The sequence below is a fragment of the Sceloporus occidentalis genome, unplaced genomic scaffold, assembly GCF_023333645.1.
Source record: "Sceloporus occidentalis isolate IW3139 unplaced genomic scaffold, rSceOcc1.0.p SCAF_2, whole genome shotgun sequence".
Taxonomy (NCBI): domain Eukaryota; kingdom Metazoa; phylum Chordata; class Lepidosauria; order Squamata; family Phrynosomatidae; genus Sceloporus; species Sceloporus occidentalis.
This window is the reverse complement of record NW_028316982.1, coordinates 229352277-229378068: the sequence shown is the minus strand read 5'-3', so window position 1 is coordinate 229378068 and position 25792 is coordinate 229352277. Positions and strand designations below refer to the sequence as shown.

At 38.1% G+C, this 25792-nt stretch overlaps 1 protein-coding gene across 5 annotated transcripts in view; it reads left to right on the top strand.

Moving 5' to 3' along the window:
* The window catches only part of ALCAM (activated leukocyte cell adhesion molecule), a 183571-nt gene extending 166002 nt beyond the window's left edge, over positions 1-17569 (top strand). For 3 of the 5 annotated variants that reach the window (XM_089512355.1, XM_089512354.1, XM_089512358.1), the window contains 3 exons: positions 3663-3719; positions 12015-12131; positions 15799-17569. In XM_089512355.1, coding sequence (XP_089368481.1) covers positions 3663-3719; positions 12015-12102 — 145 coding nt within the window. In that variant the 3' untranslated portion in view covers positions 12103-12131; positions 15799-17569. The remainder of the gene's footprint in view (positions 1-3662; positions 3720-12014; positions 12132-15798) is intronic. The other 2 variants (XM_089512357.1, XM_089512356.1) reach the window with 1 other exon arrangement.
* Positions 17570-25792: the final 8223 nt, after the last annotated feature.

Here is a 25792-nt window from a genome sequence, read left to right as displayed (position 1 = left end):
TAAGTTCAACATCATCAGCCTTGCTGTAGATACTGCTCTGGAGAGGTGTACAGATTTTGAGTCTTCCTGTATAGACTCCTTCTCTATCAGAATCATCGAGTTGTTCAAAGTGCTGGTCATGACCTATAAAGCCCTACACGGCGCGAGTCCAGATTATTTGAGAGATCGTATCTCCCCATATGAACCTTCAAGAGCTCTAAGATCTGCAGGAGAAAGCTTTCTCTATGTCCCATCAAGATCACAAGCTAACCTGGTGAGGACATGAGAGAGAGCCTTCTCAGTGGCTGCTCCCAACCAATGCCCTTCCTTGGGAGGCTAGACTGGCCCCCTCCCTACTGCCCTTTCGCCATCATGTAAAAACATTTCTATACATGCAAGCTTTCTGTACATAATGCATAGTAGGTTGGTTTTATGGAGCAGGTGGATTTTTAGTCTGTTTTTAACTTAACTATATATTTTATGATTTTATATTATATTTGATTGTATTTTATATGATTTTATATATAATGTTTTAATTGTTTGAATTTTATAATAATTTTAAAGGTTTTATCTGTGAGCCGCCTTGGGGTCCCTCCAGGGAGAAAGGTGGGATATAAAATAAGTAAATAAATAATGTTAGAGACCAGAAGGGCCATCAAGCCTCCAAAGGAGGAGCTTCCACCACATTCTAAGGCAGCAAGTTCCACTGTCAAACTGCTTTTTAACATCAGGAAGTTCTTCCTAATGTTTAAGTGAAATCTCTTTTCCTGTGCTTTACTTCATGTGCCCTAGAGCAGAAGAAAATAAGCTTACTCCATCTTCAGTATGGCATCCTTTCACATATGTAATCATGAGTATCATGTGTCTTTGTGTATGAATACAGAGCTGGTTGAATATAAGTGATTTTTTTCCAAGGGTGAACTTGTGTTGAGTCAAAAAGGGAAGGGAATCATATTTGATAGCTCTATGCCTAATCTCCATTCACTGATACAAGTCTTCAGAGCAGCCTAACTGATGTCCTCAGATTTGTTGGATTATAACACTCATGTTCTCCAGGCTGACCATGTATAATCCAACTCACCTGGTGGCATCAGGTTGAGGAGAAGGCTGCTTTTGAATAGGGTCTGGGGATTGTTTTGTTATGTTATGTTTTCCCTGAGAGCCAAATTGGCTCTGGACAAGTCATTTGGGCATTGCACACTAAACTGGTAGGATTATTCTCCTAACTGACACATAGGCTTCAGTAACTGACACATTGGGTTGAACTGTTTTTACACATGCATGTGCACACTCAATCAGCTTTCCTCTCAAGAGATACAATGTGCCCTTCTTTTATGGGGAGGATCCATTCCGGACCCCCCTCCCCACGTAAAAGAAAAGGCACATATGCTCAAATAATGGGGCTTGTGCTTGCAGCGGTGTGAGGTGGCAGCAGCGCACGCACCACGGGTACACGCACCATTGTTCCTTCCAGCGTGCACCACCGCTTCTTCCGGCGCTGCTTTCAGAGTATGCTGAAAGCAGCGTATAATGCACCCGCATATGATGCAGGCGCACTGTACTAACACTGAGGATGTCATCGTGCAATTTTATTATGGAACCTGTAATAAAAGTGCCCTGTCAATTTAACATACATGTGACTGCTTTTAGTACTCTTAGGAATGTGTGGCAAACCTGTGGTCCTCTAGATGTTCATTACCTGCTTTTTCCATTGTCTCCCACATTGGCAGGAACTAATGGGAACTGGAATCTGACAACATCTGGAAGCTTACAAGTTCCCTAACCCTGATCTAAAGCGGATAGATTTATACAATATTGTACAATCGAAAAAGTGTGTGGTCTGACATCATCACAATACCATTTATCTGACCAAAAGTGGACTTAATTGTCTCTGTTTGTAAGGCACAGAGAGAGTCTAACATAATAGTAACTTGCTTTGATGTTGTATTTTAACAATATCTTGCAAGGAAGATGATGTAGCTCCAGTATACCTTGCCATACATTAGACTTCAGCTGTCTCAGCCTTTTCAGAATCTTTCTTTTTAAGACAGTTTTCCACAACCTGATGTCCTCCAGATTGATTGATTTATTTACTATTAAATTTATATACCCTGTTTTAGAAGTAAAATTACTTTAAAAAACCCACCAAACTAACAAGTACAATAGAAGTAAAAAATACCAGATGAAAATACAGAACACTATAAGTACTATTAAACTTCAGAGATCTAATCAGATCTAATCAGCAGTCTATAATACATACCGTAGGCTGACATCATGTTAATGACGTGTGTATATAAGTGCTCCTTATGCATCCCTGTGTCACTTTTGGGGAAGCAAGGCACTATTCCCTTGCTTTCTCCCTGCAGCAGTTTTCAACCCATAGCTAGTGAGATCACTTGTTCCTATAGTGACAGAAGTCTGGATCAACAAGTATACAAAAGCTGTACACTTGCTCTAACAGGAGAGGTTCCTCAGCAAAGAACTGTCTATTTCCAAACTTCCCAGACTTAGGAACAGTCCAGTTATATTGTTCCCATCTTGTCAAGATTCCGTTTATCAATCCTCATCTAACCCATTACTTCTTCCAAACTATGGTACAGCCCATGCACTACATCAAATTGATTTCAGATGTAATAGGGAGGGAAAGCACGCTAATAGTACTTCATCCCAAGTCTCCAAATGAACTCTTCCGGTAGCTCCAATGATGCTAAAGAGCATGGAAGACAAGATGGAATTTTGCAGTAGCTCAGAATTCAAGCATCACAAGACCAAGCTCATGGTGCTAAGTGCTGGAAGATCCTGTTGGAAAGAGCAGAACCATCATATCACTGTGGTGCTATAGAGGCTTGGAATTGTAGTTCAGTATGTCTGGAACTCACTGGGTGATTGAATAGTGCTTTAAATATCCAGAGATCTACCTCTTGCTCAAGGAGCTTATCTGTGACTCCCACAAAACACAAGGATTATGTTACTCTATATGTCCTGATATCTTGCCTACCTACTGAAATTATGTTCTCCTTTCTTCTCCCACCCATTTCTGATTCTTTTCTTATTTTCATTTTGGCAACCTGCTGTAACCATTTCCTTAAACATTCTTAAAGATTCCTATGCTGTTTTACCACTAGTAAAAGCTCACTGCAAGTCAGTTGTGCAAACATGGTTTTTAATACAATTATAGCTTTGAGTATCCTAGAACACCAAAGTCCATGTTTGCATAACTCACTGCAACAAGGTCCAAAAATACTGAATAATGATTTCAGATCATATAAAAGGAGAATCAATTGGCTTATTTTCAAGATTTTTAAAGGAGATAATGAACCTAATACGTCTAAAACAGATTATGTTGGGTAGTGAGTGAATTGTTTGTTGTTAAATTATGTATAATTACTATACCTGTCAATTCTGAATAAAACTTAATCAGCTGAATTATCTCTGCAGGCAGTCTTCTGTTTTCAGCATGAATTTGTCTCTTAGTATTAATCATTGTTGCAGCTTTCTGGGAACTATAAAGTATTTTAAAAAATAAGGATTTCACAAAAAAAATTAATGCCCAAAGAGATCCAAGTAGTGTTGATTTAAAAAAAAAATCCTTCCTGACATGCTCCCCAAAATTTGATATCCACATAGGCCACCTCTCTCAAACAGTTTTTGAACTATTATTCATATAATCTCTGTCCCCAAAGGGATGTCAACGGAGAATCTGAGAAGGAGGCAGCACAGAACATTCAAACCCTCCCGAGGCAAGAAAGTTACTTTTTTATGTGTGTTGTGATTTGTAGAATTTTTATTGTCTTGTCATATCCCATAATAAGAATGTGATATATCACCCCTAAAAGGATACTGAGATTTTCTATATATCCATCAAAGGATTGGTAGCTAACATCTTGCACTGTAGTAACAGATTCATAACCTACAGTTATAGATCCACAAGTGGTCCATTTTCAGATATGCCTTGTATTCATAGTTGTGGCACTATTGCCATGATCATAAACACTGCCAGAACCCACTTTAAACTCTATGGAGTTGGAGAGGGATCATTGCACTGTGGCTTGGAGGAGGGAGGGCCTAGCCTCGCCATCCTGAATGTCTCACCTATCCACACTACAGACTTCTGTTGCTTAGTTTAAGGTGGGTTTCCAGGGCTAATTTCTCTTAGATCATTCATAATTACGAATATGATGTGGAATCTTGGCTGTTATTTTTATCAGTGAACTGAAAACAAAGTCAGTGAACCATGAAAACAAAATTGACATAACCCCTCTCAGTTGGCTTTTAATGAGGTATTCCTAATACACTGTGTACTTTTAAATCAAAAACCTGGGGGATGTTAAATCATTCTCTTTGAGATTTTAAAGGCTTATTCCTTCCATGTCTGTCTCTCTGTCTGTGAATGTGTGTGCATGTGCGTGTGTGAAAAAGGTACTAAATTTCAAATGAAAATAAGGTATGCCTTTTGCGATATGAGGACATTTCCACTGCTGGCAGTAGTGGAGCACATGCTAGATGTGCTTGTCTTCAGTGAATGTCATTTGTAGAATGTTCATATTGCAGTTGTTTTAAAATGTCAACATAACTTAATATTTTGAATGAGAAAAATATGTTTATGTTTTTATGATAGCACTTGAGGAATAGATCAACTTAATGCAATACTTTATCCACCCTTCAGCTGTAAAGAGCTGGCAGTGGGTTAGGTTAGGATAGGATGTAGTCCAAGTGATTACTTGAATTAATGAAATAATAATAATAATAATAATAATAATAATAATAAGAAGAAGAAGAAGAAGAAGAAGAAGAAACCTTCAGCATGGCTGAAAACTGGAACTGCAGCTATTTTTATGAAAAAATTCTCAGAACTTCTAATTTTGCATTCTTAGCACCCAATTGAGGCATGACCTCAATTAGAGTCTCTCTCTGCCACAGTTCTAATTAATTTGGAGAAGCTGGTAACTTCAGCTTATATGTGCCATATATTTGTTCATCAAGTATAATGCTCATTTGTTTTCCAGTGGAGTTATTTATTTCTTTATTACCTTTATATCTGGTCTTTTTTCTCTGGAGTTCATGCAAATAGGAGTTCCCAAGCCACTGCCTATCTAAACTCTAACCAGACCTTAGATGTGATTAGCTGCAACATTGTTCCCATGTAATGTGGATCACCTTGTTCCTTGACCCACTTTTTAAAAAAAATTTAAGTTTTTCTTTCTCTTTTTTGTTGAAATTGTTGAGTTGAGCTTATTTTTGATGTTCAACCATGCCATCTATTCCAAAATGTTTATCTGTGGACCTCATAAGCATATTTGCTTGAGAAAAGAAATTATTATTATTATTATTATTATTATTTACGTTATTTATACCCTGCCCTTCAGCCCTAATGGCTCTCAGAGCGGCCCATTCAAAGCACTGGACCATACTTCCAAGGAAATATATTAAGCATTTCAAATGGATAGGACAGAGAAAAGGATTCACTCATTTCAGCCTTCTGGAAGGATAAAAATGAAAACATTAGCCACTGAAATGTTATGTTAAATGAAAGATACCACCCTGAAAAAGCAATACTTGCATGGATGATGCTATTATTAATGTTGGATGTTTACACAAGCTGTAGCTCTGGGACAGTAATAACTGAAACTACCTTTCTCTGAAAATAAACAAACGTTTAACTTGGGAACCTGAACACATGGCAATTTGGCAGGCTGAGGAAATCCATAAGTGAGGGGAAATATGCTAAGTGTGCTAATGATGCATGCTTACCTTTGCAACAGAAGTTTTCTTCTGGCTGATAGGGAGAATAGCTATGGTAAAGGCAACGGAGAAGACCTGCGCAGCTACTCACAAACAATTGCCATGTTCTTTTCCAAGAGTTCCCTTTGAGGGAGCTACGTCAGGTACTCTGGGAGTTGTGAAATTATAAATGATAGATGATATCTGGCAGCAATCAGCTAGAGATTTTCTGGTGTTACTGCTACTGCTGCTACTAATCCCCTTCCCAGGCAAAATAAAAGAAGCAACTACAGGCATAATAATAACATACGGTATCTCCTGAAGCATTTCTAAAATACTTTCCTCCCAATGAAATGAACAAAAGAGCCCTTGCAGACATGCCACCTGCAAAGTGTAGAAGGCTCTAGGTTCAACGCCATATCTTGTCTAGTTATATTTTCCTACCACAAGACCAGTTATTGGTGGGAAAAAGCTTTATAAATATAATTTTTATATAGCAAGAAAACCAGAAAAACCGTACATATACTTTAATGAAGGGTTACATAGTGAAGTACATGAAACAGAAGTAATCTATCTTTGAAATTATTGATACCTGAAATAGTTAAAGGGATTACAGTCACAGATAGTAAACATACAAACAAAAATAAAAAGTTCTGTGGCACTATAATCTCACCAGGAACTAATTTCTCAAACTTTCATGACACAATGCATTAATCTCCTTGGGGTTCTGCTTATCTGTTAGGTGACACATTTTTCTACCTAACAGATTGCTTTATTCTGGATCATTCAATCTTAGTAATACATTTAGATTAGACTATCTCTTAGCAATATGAATTCATTTTTGGGTCCCATAAAAAGGCTTGGACATAGTGCTTCTTACTGCAATTAACTTTTCACAATATTGCCCTTTGTTCTTTTTCAGTCAGTCACAGTGTCTCTGTAATGATCTCCTTGAGACAGCATGGTGCCACCACTCAGTAGATGTATGGGGAGAAGTGTTTTAATTCAATTCTACTCTTCCAGCCTGTATATTGGGCAGAAAATTTAAAATTCTTCCTTTTGGCCATTGATTTCTATCACAGTTATCCCTTTTTTTGTTTTAGAACTTCAGAAAAACCATGAATGTTTGCACAGTTTATGGGAAATGTGCTGATATGAAGAATGGATCGTAGACCCATTCCTCTGTGCATATTTACGGTTTGCAGAACTATGCTTTTAACAAGCAATATCGTAGAAATATCTCCTCTATTGTATCTACTTTGGTTTTATCCCCCCAATTTCTTACATGCAACTCAATCTCTCTATTTTTTTTTTAAACGTGAAACCTCACAACAATATCTTGGCCCAAACTGTTCCTTTAAAATATACTTTGGTATGATATTAACATTTTCATGCTTGTTATTGGGGATGACAAGGCAATGACAATTACAATCAGTTCAACTTCCAGAGACAAAAATCTCAATATAATGATAACTAATTAGGGAGACCATAGTGTAATAATAAAACAGATATCTAAAAAGTAACAAATATATGACTGGAAAGAAAAACAGGCATTATGCAATATAACATCTCATTATAAGCATGGTTATCTGAAAGTTAACAAATACATAACTTGAAGAAAAACAGGCATCATCCAATATAATATCTCATTATAAGTACAGAATGCTGTGGCTCCCAGGGTTTAGCTACGAGGTTGTAGCTCAAAAGTGGCAAAATAAGGGCATTCTCTCATAAGAATAAGAATCCCCCAAATGAAAGTTAAAAGTTCAGTTGAGCATTCAGTTAAGCATCCAAAGAAAAGGGGTCAGGCAAAGTTACTAAGGTACTGTGAACACAGCAAATATAAGGATTCTAGCTGTGAACAATTTTCAATTTCACTCTCTGAAATGCTAGAAATGAAGAGATGAAGGAAAATTTCATTGAAGAGGTAGAATTCTTATTTGGCGAGGCACAAATAATAATAATTGGAGAGGGCTAATGGCTCCATGTTTTCCAACAAATGCAATCCAAGGTTCCTGTCATAATTTAATATGCAGTTCTGAGTGAGCAGGAAAAGGAAGAGAGAGGACCAAGGGGGCTGAAATCCATGAAAGGAATAATGTCAGAATAATCCTTGGAGTAAACAGAATGCTTCTGGAATAGATAAATGGAATAAATGAAATAGACATTCATGTCCCACTGAATAAGATAATATACCAAAATGCAGCTAAAACAGAAGAACGACTTGGAGGTGTTCACTCAAACCAGAAAAGTTGATTGAGAGTCAAGCGGAAATGGTTGGAGAGAATTTTCGTTAAGTAAGAAAGATACAGTAAAATAAATTTAATCCAGAGAATTCATTAGGTTAGTTAATGGATAACCAGAAATGGGTTGTAAAAAAACGTGTTAACAATAAAAAATTAAAGAAAGGACTCAGTAAGATTTGATTGAATTATTAGATAGAACTACTGTTCTATTCAAACAAAATTTAGTGTAGGTGATATCTTTCACTCCATGCAATTCATTTATTTTTATTTGTCTGCTTCTTTTTTTATCCCTTCCTTCTTTTTTGTCCAGAAAAAGGTCAGTTTGGGAAGTCGAAGGGGTCAAGAACCCAAGAGCCTTGGGACCCCAGGGCTACACTTTGCCCAACCATTTTCTAACCCAATGTTACATCCGCATAATGGCCAACCTCTGAAGAGATAAATAAAATTGCACCCTCTGCCTCATGTTCCCTGCAAAAGATATTCTGAAGCATAGATAAGCAGCCAAAACGTAGTTTCCTACTGCTCTCCTTAAGTCAGTAGTTTTGGCAGCAGGATGTTGGATATTAGGAATGTTTTGACTCAGTGTATTAGCTGTTACAAATACATGTATGTGCACTTTTAAATCTGAAAGGTAAAACAAGCTGCAAGATTCTGTAATCCTGTTATTTCATTATAATCCTCAAGATAGGCTCAGAGGTATTCAGTATTATCCATGTTATATTGAATAATGTTTTTAATGTTAATGACTTAGGAACTGTCTGTGTGAGAATCAGGCATTTATATGTAAGGAAAGCTAGGCTCCTTTTCCAGAGCTTCGTTTGAAGCAGATGAGCATATTTGTAAAACTAAACTTCCATGCTAGATAAAGAGAAATACATCAACTCAAGTTTCCAATTCAGTATTTAAACAACCAAGTGGTAAAGAAACTGTGAAATAGGCATTGCTTTAAAATACAATGAGCATAAACATTTAGCGGCCACTCACCAAGATCCTAATAACTCAACAAAGTAAGCTATAGCTCAGGGGGAAAGTAATGCCTACGTGAGCATCTGAGCATCTTAATCTTAATTTTTTTCTCCAGATAGACAGAAACAAAAGAAAATCCCAAAGAACATAAGTATTTCTGTGGAGATTGAGAAGTTGCCAGGGAGGAAAATTCAAATTGATCTATCAGTAGCCTTGCAGGACCTTGTGCATGTGACTTATTTTAGTTCTTGTCGGCCACAAGAACATGGTAGTCATCTGTGTGAGCTTGTCCAGAATATGTGGAAACATAGCATTTTGAGATTTCCGTAGCCTAGAATGCCTGTGCATATCTAGAGCGATTCTCTTCAATTAAGGAGGCTATGTCTGTTACACCTACCTGGGAGCCAGGGTTCTAATAGGGATCCCTACAAATGTTGGACATACTGCTTCTGTTATGAGGAAGTGTCACTTAAAAAAAATACCAGACTTATATCTACAGCCATGGAAGACAGCATTTCCAATATACTATGCCCCCTCATAAGTACTTTATGTAAGGCATTTAAACAGAGCTCCATTTGCAAGGTCTGTCACTACATTAATTGTTTGTTTTAAATAAGTTATTATTTTCAAATATGAAAATCTAGCAGGAGCAAGAAGCAAGTCCTAATCTCCTCGCTTGTCTATAAATTATGTCTGGACATCAGGAACCTGTACCAGCTAAGGTGAGGAGACTTTAGCAAGGGAACTTTAACAAGGGACTTTAACTGGGAAAGCTGTAGAATAAACACTTGATAACAGAATTGCTGCTCAAAGTCTTTTGTCGGAGTCTTCTGAAATGAGCCTCCCCCCTCCCAAGTTCAGATTGCATTTATTTCTGTTGTTTTTGCATCTGCTGAAATTTTGTTTTTTCACTTGTGTTCTAGTAAGAGCACCATGGAACATACAAAATGTACCTTACATGCCAATAGACTATGATACTTCCATTTCATCATGCCATGAGAAAGCAGAAACTGCCCAATAGCAGAAGTGTTGTGGTGAAGGAAGATGGGCACTGACAGGAAATTTAATTGTTTCAAAAGTGAACAAAGGAAGCCCTCTTTTTGTAGCAAAAAATATAACAAGAACAGAAACATTATGCTCTTGCCTGGTGCATTCTAGTTGAAATGCCTGGGTATGTTTTTTTTTAATCATGTTTACAGCAGTTTCCATTTCCAGAAAAAAAAAATAAATCCCAGTAAGCCCTGGAAACCCTTTGCATTTGCGTAAAATATTTTACATCACTAGTTTTCTGCACTGTACGCTGCACTTGGAAAGTTAAACATCATCTGAGTACTATTATCCCCAAGCCATTCTGACCAAAGATTAAACCCATCACAGTTCCTTTTTTTCAGCAGAAGAGGTGTGCATCTGTTAAGCTTCCTTTGATGTAAGGATTTCATTAATATTGCTTACATGGATTTGCAAATTTATACCTTAAAACAAAACAGTCGTGTCTATGTCTACTCAGAAATAAGATCCAGTGAGCTCAGTAGAATATACTTCCATGTCAGTATATATAGGATTGCAGCCTAAATCTTTTTGTAATGTTATCACAGCAGTACATGAGGGATTAACCTTAGAAGACTGAAAAAGATTCCCCTCCACAGAATGCAAACTTTACTGTGATATTATGAAAAGCTACTTGATGCCTTCATTCAATTCATGAATTTATCCCTCTATAAAAACAAGCATTCGGGTTTACTATTCTTGAGCAGCATCAAGAGGACTTCTAGACATAGATTGTTGTGGCTGTCAGTTCCTCTTCTGGCTCCAGCAGGAAGAGCATGGTCATGTCAACAGTAGCTCCAAACAACAGCATGAAATCTACCTTTTTGGAAGCATCTGATTTATCTTCAGGAGGATGACCATCACCAGAGAGAGTGGAATTAGAGGGTGAAGTTGACTAAAGCCCCAGAAATATGGTAGTGGTACTGAACTCCTTATCAGAATCCTGTGCATATTTACTCAGGAATATATCATGCTGAGTTCACTTTTCTTACTTCCTAGTAAATATGTTTTATGCATGCAGACTACCAGTAAGTGCTAGTGTGGACAGGAATTTAACAGTGGCTGGCATCCTGTTAGTGACATACACTGACATAACACCAGCTTATGTCCTTGTTTATGGTTATTGCAGAGAAAGGGATTCACCACCTTCCTTGTTCAATGACCTCCTTGAGTCTCAACTTCCTCCTATGCCCTTCCCCCAGACATTGGCATATGATGGTCAAGCTACCTCCCTATAGCTGACATACAACATCATTATCCCTTAGGGTGTCAAGAAAATCCCCATGAAGTTCTAGAAGATGCCTGTTTTGTTGTACATCCAATTATAGTGACATATCCACCTGCTTCTTGCTTTTCTCCTGCCATTTCATGGCTATGTTGGGAGAGTCTGAAGGAAGAAGATATGTCCTGGAGGATGGGAGAGAGGAGACAGACAATATTTCATTGGCAGAATGCTACACTGTATTTCCCCATGCAGGATTTTGGACTCTATTAGTAAGCACCATTTGCATCTTGGGTCTTGGGTGCTCCTCCTTTTGTCTGGAGGGTGGGAACTGAACGTTAGGGTTTTTTCCCCCCTGTTTCTAAAAGTTGCCACTCATAGTTAATATCTCCTCTGTCAGAACAAGAAAAGAGTGCATAAAGGCAATTGCTACCTTTGTGCACAAAAGAAACTGCCATATTAATGAAGGTGTCTTAATAGCACTTTGGGTGTTAGCATTAACACCCCTTTCAAGTGTACATAGATCTTGCTAATGAATTTTTGTGAAGAAATACAAACTGTTGTAGCTGGCATAACCCAATGATGTGTAAATGTATAAATGAATGCAGGATATATGTCAAACTGAATTGCACTGAATGTGAATAGATATTATTGTAGGGTTCAATGCAGTAAGGTCTCTCATTGGTCAAAGTGGCATTTTCATATGATAGTAGCTGAATTGCAAAAATTCTTTTTTGTGAAAGGGAAAAAAGCTTTATATTGCTTCAAATGGTTGTTTACAACAGAAGCCAAGAGCACAATGAGATATCACTGTATTTTTGTTTCCATTTTAGGTCAGCCTCAAAACACGTAGATAAAGACCTCGGGAATATAGAAGAAAATAAAAAGTTAGAAGAAAACAATCACAAATCTGAAGCTTGAGAGGGAGAACAAGTCAGTCATCATTCAAGGTATGTGTAAACAACTGTCTAATGCAACCTTTCTGTCCTCAGAATAAAATTGAAATGGATTTTGGTCTCTGTAATGCTTTGAAGATTGTTCTCTGAATAAGAAGTTAACCACATTTTATCTGCTTATTACTTAGAATGCATTCTGCATTTTTTTTCAATTGTATGTTGTGTTTTTCTGTGACTGGAAAACAGAACTATGCTTTACGAATACTATAGTACTGCCAAAATCCTATTAATAACATCTGAACATGTAAGTGTGTACAAGGTTCTATTTCGTAACACTTTGTACAATGTCCAAGTGCGCATGAATGCATGCAAATACATGAGGGGGGGCTGTTGTTAAGCACTAGGAGGGCCTGTTGTTGTTCCTTCCTGGAGCATGGGAGGAAGAAAAAAGATGGTCAGTCAGTGTAACTTGTAGGGGAAGGGACAGAAGGTGCACTCCATCTGTGAACACACTATCAATGCCTTGCCTCTCTAAGTCAAGATGAGTCAGTTCTTCTTTATTTTACATGCTGCCTTGCTCCCTCCCCTCCCTACTGGTGAGCAGTGCATTGACCTCTTCTGAGTTTGGATGGGGCACAAAGAGCTAGAGGATGTTTCCTTGGATAACCTTCTCTCATATATGCACACTTGCATGGGGAAACAGGCATGGAAATGTGTGGGCAGAGGATTACACTCTGCCCTTAGATGTAGGTTCTCTCTTTATATATGAAGAATGTATTTGAGGAATAGTTTCTGCATGGCTATGAGAGACCCAATTACTAATAGAAAAATCCTTATTTTTACACATCATAAGACTAGCTTCACTAGCATTTTTCAAAGGCATTAGTGCCTCAGCATTGTCAATAACACAAGCTATTATGAAGCTTAAGTATACCTCCTATTTGGTTCCTTCCCAGCCTGGTATCCTGCCTTGATAAAATTCAGTTCAATTAGGCAAATTTGTCCCTTTCCAATGACCAAGATATTATACTACAGTCAGCCCTCGGTATCTTCAGGGGATCCATTCTGGAACCCTGCTCCGCAGATACCAAAATCTGCAGGTGCTCATGTTCTGTTGTCCCCAATAGCAGTGCATGCATGTGAATGTGTCATCATTAGGCACAGTCCCCAATGTCCCCAATGGCAGCATGTGCATGCAGACATGCCATCATTAGGGACAATGGATGTTCTGTTAACCCTAATGGCAGCACAGCCGCATGCATGCGCTGCCACTGGAGACAATGCAGGCTTGACATCTGCAAATGCTTAAATCCACAGATGGAAATTTCATGGGTACTGAGGGCCTAGTTAAAAGTCCATATTATGATAATACAGTGGACCCTTCCCTTACACGGGGAGATCCATTCTGGATCCCCCCATGTAAGAAGAAGTCTACGTATGCTCACGCCCCGTTGTAAACAATGGGATGTGTGCTCATGCTGTGGTGTGGTGCACATGCCACAGGCACATCCATCATTTGTTTAGTTGTTGTGCAGCTTCAGAGTAAGCTTGAAGCCATGTATGGTGCACCTGTGTATGGCGCAAACACACTGTACTTTTATTAAGCCATCAGGACAGTGCATTATATGTCATGCTAGGTTTCAGAGTTTGCAAGTTTCTTCATCCAGTAAAGATGTTTAAAAAGCATGCAGAGAATATGACAGTATTGGAGACAGATATCTACATTTTTATCAAGTAAAGCTTTTCATTAGGAACCAAACTGGGAAGTGTTACCTTATATCACAGAGACTAAACTATCAGGAAATCAAGTTCCCTTGTAGGATGATATAGATGAAGTAGGATACTAGAATGTTAAGAAATCAGCTTCATCAAGAGCAGACTTATTTGCTCCAAAATTTCTGCTTATGAAGCTACTTCACCCACATTCCCAGTGAGTCAGCTTTGGGAATGGAAGTTGGAGAGCAGTCAAGCTACCTGTGGGTAAGAGGAGGAAGAGGCAGCTGAGCAGAGCCTGGCAGCAACAAATAGTGAAGCTCCTGTGATCATGCAGAAGCAGAATTGGGGAGGGGGAGGTGTTGCATGAACATAACACTCCAGTAGGATCTTGAGCAATGATTACAGTTTGTCCTCTTTTTTTGGCATAGAGGAGTTCACATTTGTTCTTTGGAATTACCCTTTTCCAAGATAATTTTACAAATGTCTAGCCAGGAAAGATTAACTAATGAATACTGCTTTAGGGCAATAATATCTCCATTGGGTTAATCCTGCCATGTTGATTCTTTTGCCACTAGAAAGGAGGGTTCTTTTGCTTTATTTTTCAAAACCCTACATTAACTATTTAAGAAAAACAAATAAATAATGGGTTCCAAATACAAATACTTTAAAATCAGATTTCAAACATGAAAATATGATTTCCAAAAGAAGACTATAGCTGTTTCAGCATTACTGAGAAGTCAGCCATTAGGAGAGAGAAGACCAAATTAACCTTATATTTCGAATGCCCCCTTGGAGGCCATGAAGACTGCAGTGTTTGCCCAAACATGCATATGGCTAAAACATGAGGTGAGAACGTAGCCATGTCCCCTCCCACAACATCTCCAAGCACCTTGAATGCAAGATAGACTTTCATGCAAGGACTGGAACTGAATGTACCTACAAAACTCTCATGTGTAAAAACTATGATAATGTTGGTTGGATTCCCACTCATGGCAGTTTGGTAGTTTTACCTTATGTGGTTACTTCAGGCCTTCACACTTACTGTGCACAGGTCTAACATATACAAATGTCCAGGGACTTGAGAATGTTGAGGGGCAAAACTTGTATGCTACCCAAATTCAGATGAATGCCTAAAGAGAGCTTCTAATTCATCTAAAAGCAGAGCAGTTCAGAGCAGAGTTTGAAGTTTTATTGATGTCTCCAGAACCCTCAAAAAATCTTTTTACCTGACAAGCCAGAGTTCAGTTAAAACATATTAGGTACACAGGCTTTGCAGTGTGATAGAGAAAACCTTCCAAAAAGACTATCAGTACATTGTTTGCTCCGTGTGAAGGGTATAGGGTGGGGGCTTATATTGCTGTAGCTTCTCATTCATTGCTGCTTGCCATCAAATTGCCTTTGAGTCATGGTGATCCTATGAATGAAAGATCATTAAGATCAACTGCCCTGTTCAAGTCTTGCAAACTCAGTGCCGAGGCTTTCTTGACTGAATCAATCCATCTGCAATCTAGTCTCCTTCCTTTTCTACTGCCTTTCATTTACCAAATATTGTATTATCCAGTAAGGCATGCCATCTCATAAATTTGTCATAGGCTATTTGACAAGGATCTACTATAGTCCATCTAAAGGACAGTGGAGAGAACAAAAGGTTTAATGATTTTGGCAGATATTATCATCAGTTCCTTACAAAATATTATCTGCAGTGTATTTCTCTTTACCGTCATATTTTCAAACAGGATTCACTCACCATATTTTCACTTTTAAGGGCAGTATATTTTGCCTTCCTACCCCATTTCCCTCTTTACAGCAAGAAACTCCTAATTAAAATCTTCAGAATATACCACCACAAATTAGGTTGTTACAGTAACTCACAAATGACAGTTCCTAAAGCCATATTCTTTGCTTATTGACATGAAATCTTCCATGGAAAAACTAACATTTCCACCTTACTGTATTTATCATAATGGTAGATTATCTCAACTGACCCTTAGTTCCTTATTTTCAGAGAATAAACATAGACCAACTGAAGCATGAACATGGATTGTATTTAAGATATATATGAAGACCTGACGGCTATTCATGGTTCAAGTATTTACGCAGACCATTCTATCAAGTTTTCAACCGAATTTACAGTTATCTCAAGCTTACAAAAATATCAGCAAAACTAATTTTGGCAGCAGCCATGATGATAGGTCACAAGTTTGTGTTCCGTTTTGAATATATATTTTTTTTGTAAATGTCTGCACTGAAGATTTCTTTTGGTTTGCCTTTATGTAAATTTTTTACGTAGCTATTTTTATACACTGTAAGGCTTTGTTCTGGGAGTCGCTGGTAATCTGATGTATAGTGTAATGTTTTAATTTCCATTTTTTTTTCTGTACCCTTTCCAGAGATACATTTCTAATTCTGATTGCTATCAGTAAAGCTCCTACTTTGCACAGCAAGTATTTAATTTATAAGATTGCCTTATTGGAAAATGTTTTTCAAGCACCACTAAAAGGGGGAAGAATGCATCTGTTAAAAGGAGGGGGCAAACTAAGTAGTACATAAATAATGGTAAACCTGATCACCTATAAAGGACCTGTATATAATTGCCAGAAGTAGAATCAGGTATTAAGCGAGATTCATGTTGTTATGTATGCAGATGTCTACTAATAAGTCTTTTTTAGACAGGAAAATCTTTTTATTGATAGCATTCTGGAAAACTAATTGTTCTTGCAATTCCATGATATATAGCGTGAATGACTGGAATTAAAAATTAGTTCTGAAATATTTTTGTTATCCACTGCCTTAAAAATTATCTTTCTTTTTACTTTCAAAAAAATCAGAATTGGAAGTTTGTGTATTTTTTTTTAAAGTGATCATATCAAAGCTGCATTTTTCCACAAAATAGAATATATATTTTTGTGTGTGTGCGTTTTTGTTAACTACACTACAAATATTGCACCTTGAGATAATTTTAGTGTTTTTAACTGGTACATAATTTATCAAAAAGTACATGAAAGTGTATCAATGAAATAAAATCTTATGTATCTTTAGTTACATTCAAGATTGTAACTTTATAAACCTGTTTTATGCTTGAGAATTTTTTAGAGGGTTAGCATAAAAAGAAACGTTTGGATAGATCAGGGCAAATAGACAGCAGTATTTAGCAATGTTTTCTCTTTTAGCAGAAGATTAGCATCAGAGAGAATGTAATAGATAATTTTGATAACGGCAGGAAGATGTTATTAGAATAAGCATCAGGTTTCTGTTTACAGATTTACGAGCCAGGAAAACAGGAAGATCGTGAGGAGAAGGTTAAGTAGAAGGCAAATGGAGATGGAAGTTAGGAAATGTATTTTGCCACTTAGGGGAGAAAAAACACTGTTGTAAATTTGTAAAATGTTAAATGTCTGGGCAGTAGTGACTGATGTCTTAAATAAAAGCTTCCTGTAGTGTATTGGCATGGATTAAATAAATGACATGTCCTATAAATTCAATACTGTATAAAATATGGCAAAACAACCCTGTTAAAAGTCCTCTCCACATGGGTTAAGGCTTTATTTGGCAAGGGAACAAAATAATCATCTTGGTCTATGTTTAAACCAAAGTTAAAGGGGGGATAAAACCAAAGTCTTTTGTTTTGCATGGCTAAGCCATTTATGATATCTTTGTAAATACTGTGATTTTTTTCTTTTTCCTCCTTTTCCTTTTTTTTAGAATTTTTTTTTAAAAAAATCTAAAATTTTTAAGCACCTGTTTTCCAAAATAAAATGTGAACACACACAAAAAAAGATTATAATTTGTTTTGGTGTGAAGGCATCATTGCTTATATGAGACAATTCAATTGACATGAGGAAAGGCTTGGAGGGCGGTGGAAGATGCGAACACAGCATCATGTCTTTGAATTAAATGAAATGCAAGCATACAAAAGTGTTCCCATTAAGAAAATGAATACTCTGGTCTGTTTTAAAAACAAAGAAGACATTAGCCAACAGGTCAGAAATGAAACAAGAGTGGAGGCCATAAATGAAAGTGCTTAACTTCTGCATCCAATGTCATCATGGGAAAGGAATAAATCTCCTACATTTTGAAGTTTTACTGACCATCTTATGTAATTCTTGGAGATGTTTTCTTCACTGTTCAGAGTTCACATCGGACATGTTTCAGGAATCAACAGTACAAATTAATTGTTGCCATTCATGCCTGAAAGACAATAAAGTGAAGTATGTTTTCACATTCTTGTCTGACATTTTAGTTTAAAGGGAATATATGTGTATATATATACATATAATATATATATATGGTATATCTCCATCATGCATGCAAACATTTTTACATTTTTACTTCAGTCATTTGGTTGGCTACTGTGGAAAGGCATACTTTCATGCAGTTCTCTGATTATTCTATCAGAGAGAGACCAATGTTCTTTCCCATTAAAGAAAGGAAATGTAAAATTCATAATGAGAGGATGCTGGGCTTCCATAGAGGAGAAAAAATACTGTTCAAGATGCCACAGAAAGATATTAGCATAACAATCTCAAATGGTAGTGGTGATAGTGATGATGATAAATAAATAAATAATAGAATTCCCTCCACATATTAAGAACTTGAACTCACTAATAAATGTAATTAACTTTAATTAAGTTCCATTGATTTCCATCATCCTTGCTTTCATATAAGTACATGTAAGCGTAATCATGTCTGCTCACTAGTTTTACTAGGTTCAGTGGATTTAGTTGTATTAATGTTTAGAGTACATCCATCTGAATCTTTAGCATCCATCCACCAGGCTTCCTGAGAAGGTGATCAGACTTTGTATCAAACAAGTTGGTTTCTTGCATAAGGTTCAGTTTTATTTTCCATTCATACCCGAACAAAATGTTTTCACTAAATTATTCTTCAAAATAATATCTAATGTGCAATTTGAGACTTAAATCCAATTGGTCATCTCAATTACAAAAATTATTGAATGGTAAATTAATACTTAATGTAAATCCTATTGATTCCGTGGGTCTGTTCTAGTGGGAAACTAGCAGTTGGATTTAGGATTTACACACAAACCCAGAAGCAGCATTACTGCACTGCAAAAGCTTTTTGCTCTGCTGACTTCAGATAAATCTCACTATAATCAAGAATGTTAGCCAGGGCCAGTTCAGGCCATTGATTATTCTGTGGCTTCTGAATATGTGACAAGGAACCAGAGTTCTTCAGTGACAGTATAACCTATAGACAACATTGGATCTTCACCAGCTTCTTAATGGTTAAAGGAGATTATCAAATTTTAATTGGAACAAGCTTTTAGTATGACTCCTAAAAAGTAGCTATTACATCCTGATTCTCCCAGTTTAAGAACCCTTAGGACCCACAGATTCTGGATGCTCAGATTCCACCTTCCACAGCTTGCCAATATCTGCTCTCCCCTCCAAAAAATAAAATCCAAAAAGCACACCTTGATTATGCTATTATATATAATTTAATTTTAATAATTTGTTTTATTTATATACCACTATTCCAAAGATCCTAGCGGTGAATAGCAAGTAAGCTAATTAGCAAGTAAGCTAATTTGCCCCCAACAGTCTGGGTACTCATTTTAGTGACCTCGGAAGGATGCAAGCCTGAGTCGAGCTTGGGCCCTTTTGCTGGTCTTGAACTCGCAACCTAGTGGTTTTGAGTGAATGGCTGCAGTACAGGCATTTAACCACTGTGCCACCAGGGCTCCATTTTACATAAGAGATGCCATTTTACTACCCATTGGCCATCTATGTATTTTGGTATCCACAGAAGGTCCTGGAACAAAATCTCAGTGAATACCAGGGAGCCACAGTATTCACAAAGCCAATAAGATTAATTATGGACTAGCTCCATAATTGCCTTAACTGTGATCATTGCCCAGATACTGTGCATGACTGGATGAGAACTGGCCTAAATCCAGTTGTCCCACAGAATCACTGGGTCAATGGGAATTTGGTAGCTCAAGGCTTATGTAAGTTTCATTTTTTTCCCATGAGTTTACTCTTCTTGGAACTAGATATGATTTCAGCTTCTGCATTTAAATTGGTAAGTAAGGTGTGCTTCACTCTTGGGTGAATGGATTTTAATGTGCTCATTTTTTAGCAGCAGTGACTTTTGATAATGGTTCTCTAGTCTTGGTATCATATTTTTCCATTTATAAAACAAGGAAAGTTCAAAATCAGTACTCATTTTTGGGGAGCCCTTTCCATCTGTGTAACAGATTATGAAGAAGAAACTATACAGAAGCCAAAATTATACATTGGAGAGATTTTAGATAAGGAATCTAAAAGTATATATAAGTGTCAGAAAAAATAGTGAAGCAATGTCCAGTTTCATGGAAGGTTGTACTGTAAATACAGTTGAGAACTTAAGTGAGATTGCCTTTATTAATGTTTGGTGGGTTGGCTCAGGACCATGAAAACATTAAGCTAAATACCATGTTAATCATAGCTGGAAGAAACAGATTGAAATGAATAGGACCAGCAAAGACACAATCAACTTAAGTCCCACCAAGTTCAATGAAAGGTAAAATTAACATTGGATTTAGTCCAAATGGAAGAATCGGACAACTGCTGGTTGGTTAGAAAGATTAACAAATATTTGGAAGACTCCTCACTTATTTATCACATCACATTATTTCCTGCCTTTTTACTAAAAAAAATGACACCAAAGGAAACAACCTTCATTGTATACAAATAATATGCTACAGCCATTAAAATTGCCATAATACTCAACAGTTTAAACAACCAGATTAAGAATAACTAGGGAAGGCATAGTCCCCAAAAAACTAACTTTTCAAAGTTCTGTCATTGACTTGGGTCAGCTTACAGTAGTTCACCCTAAATGTTAACAGTGGTTTGGGGAAGCAAAAAGGCCTTGTGAAACAGGAGGAAGAGACAATCCTGTCAACAAAATGTATGGCCAGGATCTTCCTTTGGCAAATGTAGCTACAATGATGGAGTTCTGTCATTTTAAGTACTTCTGCCAATGTTACTGTCCCCAAATTGTGCGGTGTGCCTTCAAGTCATTTCTATCATATGGCAACCCCAAAGTGAACCTGTCACAAAGTTTCCTTGGCGGAATTTATTTGGGGTGGGCTCCTTGGCCTTCCTCTGCAATTGAGTGACTGTAACTTGTTCATGGTCACCCAGTGGGTATCCATGTTTAAACAGGGATTTGAAACCTGGCCTTTCAGTGTCCTAGACCAACATTAAAATCACTACACCATGCTGGCTCTCAAGCCTAATTCTTAAGCCAGGCAGTTGTCCAAATGAGTTCTGAGATGGCGCAGATCAGGGAACTGGTGAATGATGAGAACAGTGCTGTCTAAATATCAGGGTACACCAAGACAGACAGCTGGAGTCTTGCTGCAACTACTACTCTCAATGTACCCTGTGACCAAGAGAGCATTGCAGTTGGCATTTCCCAATGCTTCAGTAAGCTTCACCTTGTAAACCTGTCAATTGGGATGCTGTCTGGATTAAGTGGTCAGGCTTTGGGTTCATATTCAACTATTAATGACTATAAAAATGAATCCTCAAAGTTACTAGAATATAAGTCCAGTTTACCATCGTAAATACTGAAGAACATGCCAGTCCATTTTTCAAAAATAAAAACCCACCAAGAATGACAAATCAAATTTCCATCAAGAAAGGGGGCATCTAACAGGTAGCTATTTGCTAAGTACCTACTTGTTAAGGAGGTGCAGCAGAGTAGAAACAGCAGTCTTCAGAATCCCTTACTGGGCTTGTGTGAATAGCAAAACAGAGAAAACCATCAGCAAAAAAGGAAGGAAGGAAGGAAGGAGAAAAGCAAAAGCATATGTTTAGCCACCAAAATGGAATTTATAAGAAAATGAAGGCTAGTAAAAAAAGGGAGGGGGGGGACCATCCATGGAGGCATTTTGAAATAAGCCCTCAAACAGTCTATAGAAGGCTCAAAATATTTTTGTTTGCTTATGAAAGACTTACCTGACCTGGCTGTTTCATTTCGTACATTGCTAAACTTTGAATAAAATGTTTGCTGAAACATGTGGAATTCCTCTTCCTTTTTTTGAGTGTATGAAAATATGCCTGCTATTTGTGTGTGATGCAGCAGCTAAAAAGGCCAATGCAATTTTAGGCTGCATCAATAAAAGTATAGTGTCTAGATCAAGAGAAGTAATAGTGCCACTGTACTCTGCTTTGGTCAGGCCTCACCTGGAATATTGTGTCCAGTTCTGGGCGCCACCATTTAAAAAGGATGTTGAGAAACTGGAGCGTGTCCAAAGGAGCGAGTCCAAAATAAGGACTCAGCAAATGCAAATGGGAAACCACTCAGAGTCAGGGGCTTTCCCAGCAGATAATGATCACCAATTAGCAGACATTAATCCTCTTTTGCATTAGCCTCCCAGCCTGAGGCCTGCCATCAGCACAGAACAATACATATGCAAATCACTCCTGCATTCCCAGGCTCACTCAGTATATATACACCTAACTTTTTCCAGGCAATCGTTCTCTAAAGATACCAGCCACAGCTGCTGGTGAAATGTCAGGAAGAAACTCTTCTAGAACATGGCCACACAGCCCAAAAAACCAAAGGAGGGTGACTAAAATGGTGAAGGGTCTGGAAACCATGTTCTATAAGGAACGACTTAGGGAGCTGGGGATGTTTAGCCTGGAGAAGAGAAGGTTAAGAGGTGATATGATAGCCCTGTTTAAATATTTGAAGGGATGTCATATTGAGGAGGGAACAAGCTTTTTTTTCTGCTGCTCCAGAGAACAGGACACAGAGCAATGGATGCAAACTGCAGGAAAAGCAGTTCCACCTCAACATCAGGAGGAACGTCCTGACAGTAAAGATGGTTTGACAGTGGAACACGCTCCCTTGGAATGTAGTGGAGTCTCCTTCTTTGGAGGTCTTTAAGCAGAGGTTGGATGGCCATCTGTTGGGGATGCTTTGATTGAGAGTTCCTGCATGGCAGAATGGGGTTGGACTAGATGGCCCTTGTGGTCTCTTCCAACTCCTATGTAATTTCTACCTCTGGTACCACATTTTCTGTTATAGTACTGCCCAGGAACAAAAATACTTTGTTAAGTGAGATGTGTCTGTATCTGCTTCATAGGTCCACTCAGCTGTGACAAGTGCAGTTTTAGAGGTCACCTTAGATGTAAAAAAATACTACTATTTCAGGTTGCATCTGTGGCCATGAGAATGTTAGCAATAGTTCCAGCAGCCAGGTTCATGACAAAACAGGATGAAACCACATACAGTGGTCCCTTGCCGGGGTTTGGTTCCAAGATCACCCATGGATACCAAAACCCATGGATGCTCAAGTGTCATTATATAGAATGGGATAGTAAAGTGATGTCCAATGTGAAGTCAAAGGCTTTCATGGCGAGCATCCATAAGTTTTTTTTGTTTTGTTTTTTGGGTTATGAGGCCATGTTTTAGAAGAGTTTATTCCTGACGTTTCGCCAGCAGCTGTTTCTAGCATCTTCAGAGAAGATGCCAGCCACAGCTGCTAGCAAAATGTCAGGAATAAACTCTTCTAAAACATGGCCTCATAGCCCGAAAAACACAGAAAAGACTAAAAATGGTGTCCCTTCTATAACATGGCAAAATCAAGGTTTGCTCTTTGAATTTTTGAGAGCGAGGAGGGAGGATATTTTTATGGATGCAGAATCCATGAGTGGCAGCTGCAAATGTAGTTTGACACAAAACACAGACATGAGGAATACAAAGGTTGTTAATCATTCTAATGCATTAGCCCCATTTCTCCTGTTCAGGGTTACATATATTGTTCAATAGGGCATTCTTCCGTGTCAAGGGTTTGCAAACAAAATAATTGTCTACGATCACCACACACAAACACCAAAAAATCAGCCTCGCTTCACATTTTCCTGGTAACCATGCCCACTATGTTTGTACTTCTAATCTTCATTTTACCAGCCATTAATATATAGCAGAACTCTGCATGTCAGAAAACATCAGGAATACACTCTTCTAGAACATGGCCTCAGAGCCCGAAAAACCCACGAAAAAACTGAAAATTGTGTTTTTACCAGCAAGCATCACTGGGATTAGAGAGCTGCTTCTGTCCAGATAGTTTCCCCCCCTTCTGTCCTGGAAGTTTTGGGCAGCCTTTAGAATCTCTCTCATGCAGACTTCCATGGCACTGTATGCCAAGCATTTTTTGACTCAGAACTCTCTCCAGTGTCCTCTCACACTGGCTTTGCCAGCTCTGGCACAATTCCAGGACTCTGCTCATGAGAACATCCTCTCTCTCTCTCTCTCTCTCTCTCTCTCTCACACACACACACACACACACACACACACACACACAGACTTTCTTGCTCATGCTGATCCTTTCATCCTGTGCATCCCTGTTCTTGTTCTGTAGCCCAGTTGACTGCTGGACAGTCAGTGACTCAAGCAGTTGCTTAGCAATATGGTGGAAAGAGGAATGGACTCTTCACAGGGGAGTTGACTGGCAAGCCTGCCTCACTGGTGATAATGAATTATAAGGCCACTATAAAGGATGAAATTGAGAATGGTAGGTTCTGTGAAGCCCAATGCCAACATTCACACATTGGCCATTGCAGCTCTCCACAGAGCTGGCCAATTCCAAATGCCTGGCTCTGAGGCAGAGCGAGGAAGGAGCAAGTTACAAGCAATGTAGTTGCCTTCAGAGAATTATTGTTTCATTCTGTTTTTTCAGTAATGATGGTATAATAAAGCCACATTTCAAAAATAGCCTAATAAGTGAGAAGAACACTCATTGTGTGCTTATGAAAGATGCGAGTAATGCTTTGTTACTTTACATTACTGTTGCCCCTTGGAACATGCGGGTGATCCTTTCCAGACTCCCACCACCACCACCACGAGTTCCAAAACTTGCACATATTCAAGCCCCATAGGCTTGAATGGGGCACATTCATGCGGGGCGCACACCATGGGTGCGCACCCCATTGGGTTTAATGGCAGTTGCCCCTCTGCAGACTTTCAGGAGGCAACTGTAGTTAGTTTTAGGGGTGAACTTAAGTTTTCTGACTGTAGGGGTTGGGCTATCTCTTTGATTCTGCAGCCACAAAAATTCTTGTGAGCATGGATCGTGTCCATACCCCACAAGACAGAGGAATTCTCATTGGGGTTGGAGAATATCCCAGATCAAATAACAGTGGAGGTTGCATTTGCCTAGATGAGGGCTAAATGGTCAGTCTTCCTATACTGAACATTACTATCAGGGAGAGAGAGGAAAAAAATATGTTTAACTACGAATTATTAAACACCATACAGCTATATATGAGAAAATTTCATTAATGCATTGCAAAAGAAGAAGAAAAAAGAAAATGACACAGTTACTAATCTTTATGCAATTCTTCAACATGAACATTCAAGGAGGCTTTGATAGGATTGTTAGATTTTACTATTGTCACATTTTTTTAACATTTAAGGTACAGATAATTGCCTATGCACAAAGCATTGTAGCTCACCAAATATAGCACACTGGATCATATACTGTTTTAATGAGCCAGGAACACAAGAGCCCTGTTTAACCCATTCGATCATGCAATTATAGCAATAAAACTTAACAGTTCTGAGAGAGAAAGAAAACAATATCAATGTCATTAAAGCTCATGCACCACAGGTTCAGCTACTGCAATTAGCATGAAGCTATCAATCAATAATTTGATCCTAAATGAATGAGCAAATCTGTTCCATTGGGCCTCAGATCATGCTACTATTTCTGGATTAAACTAAAAGTCCTTTGTGTGCATAAAGACACATTGCAACTTCCACACACCTCCTTCCCCATCTCACAATCGACAGGGCCAAGATTCTAAAGCTTCTTTCAAATTGCCACATTTTTTTGTCTCCCTCAAAGGGCTAAAGCGACATGCTTTTCATTCTGAAATTAAACATTAAACGTTTCTGTAAACAAATCCTCCTTCAAATGTCACACGACAGCTAGCTTGGTAAACAAAGTGCCATATACCCATTCCATTTGTAGCAAATCTCAA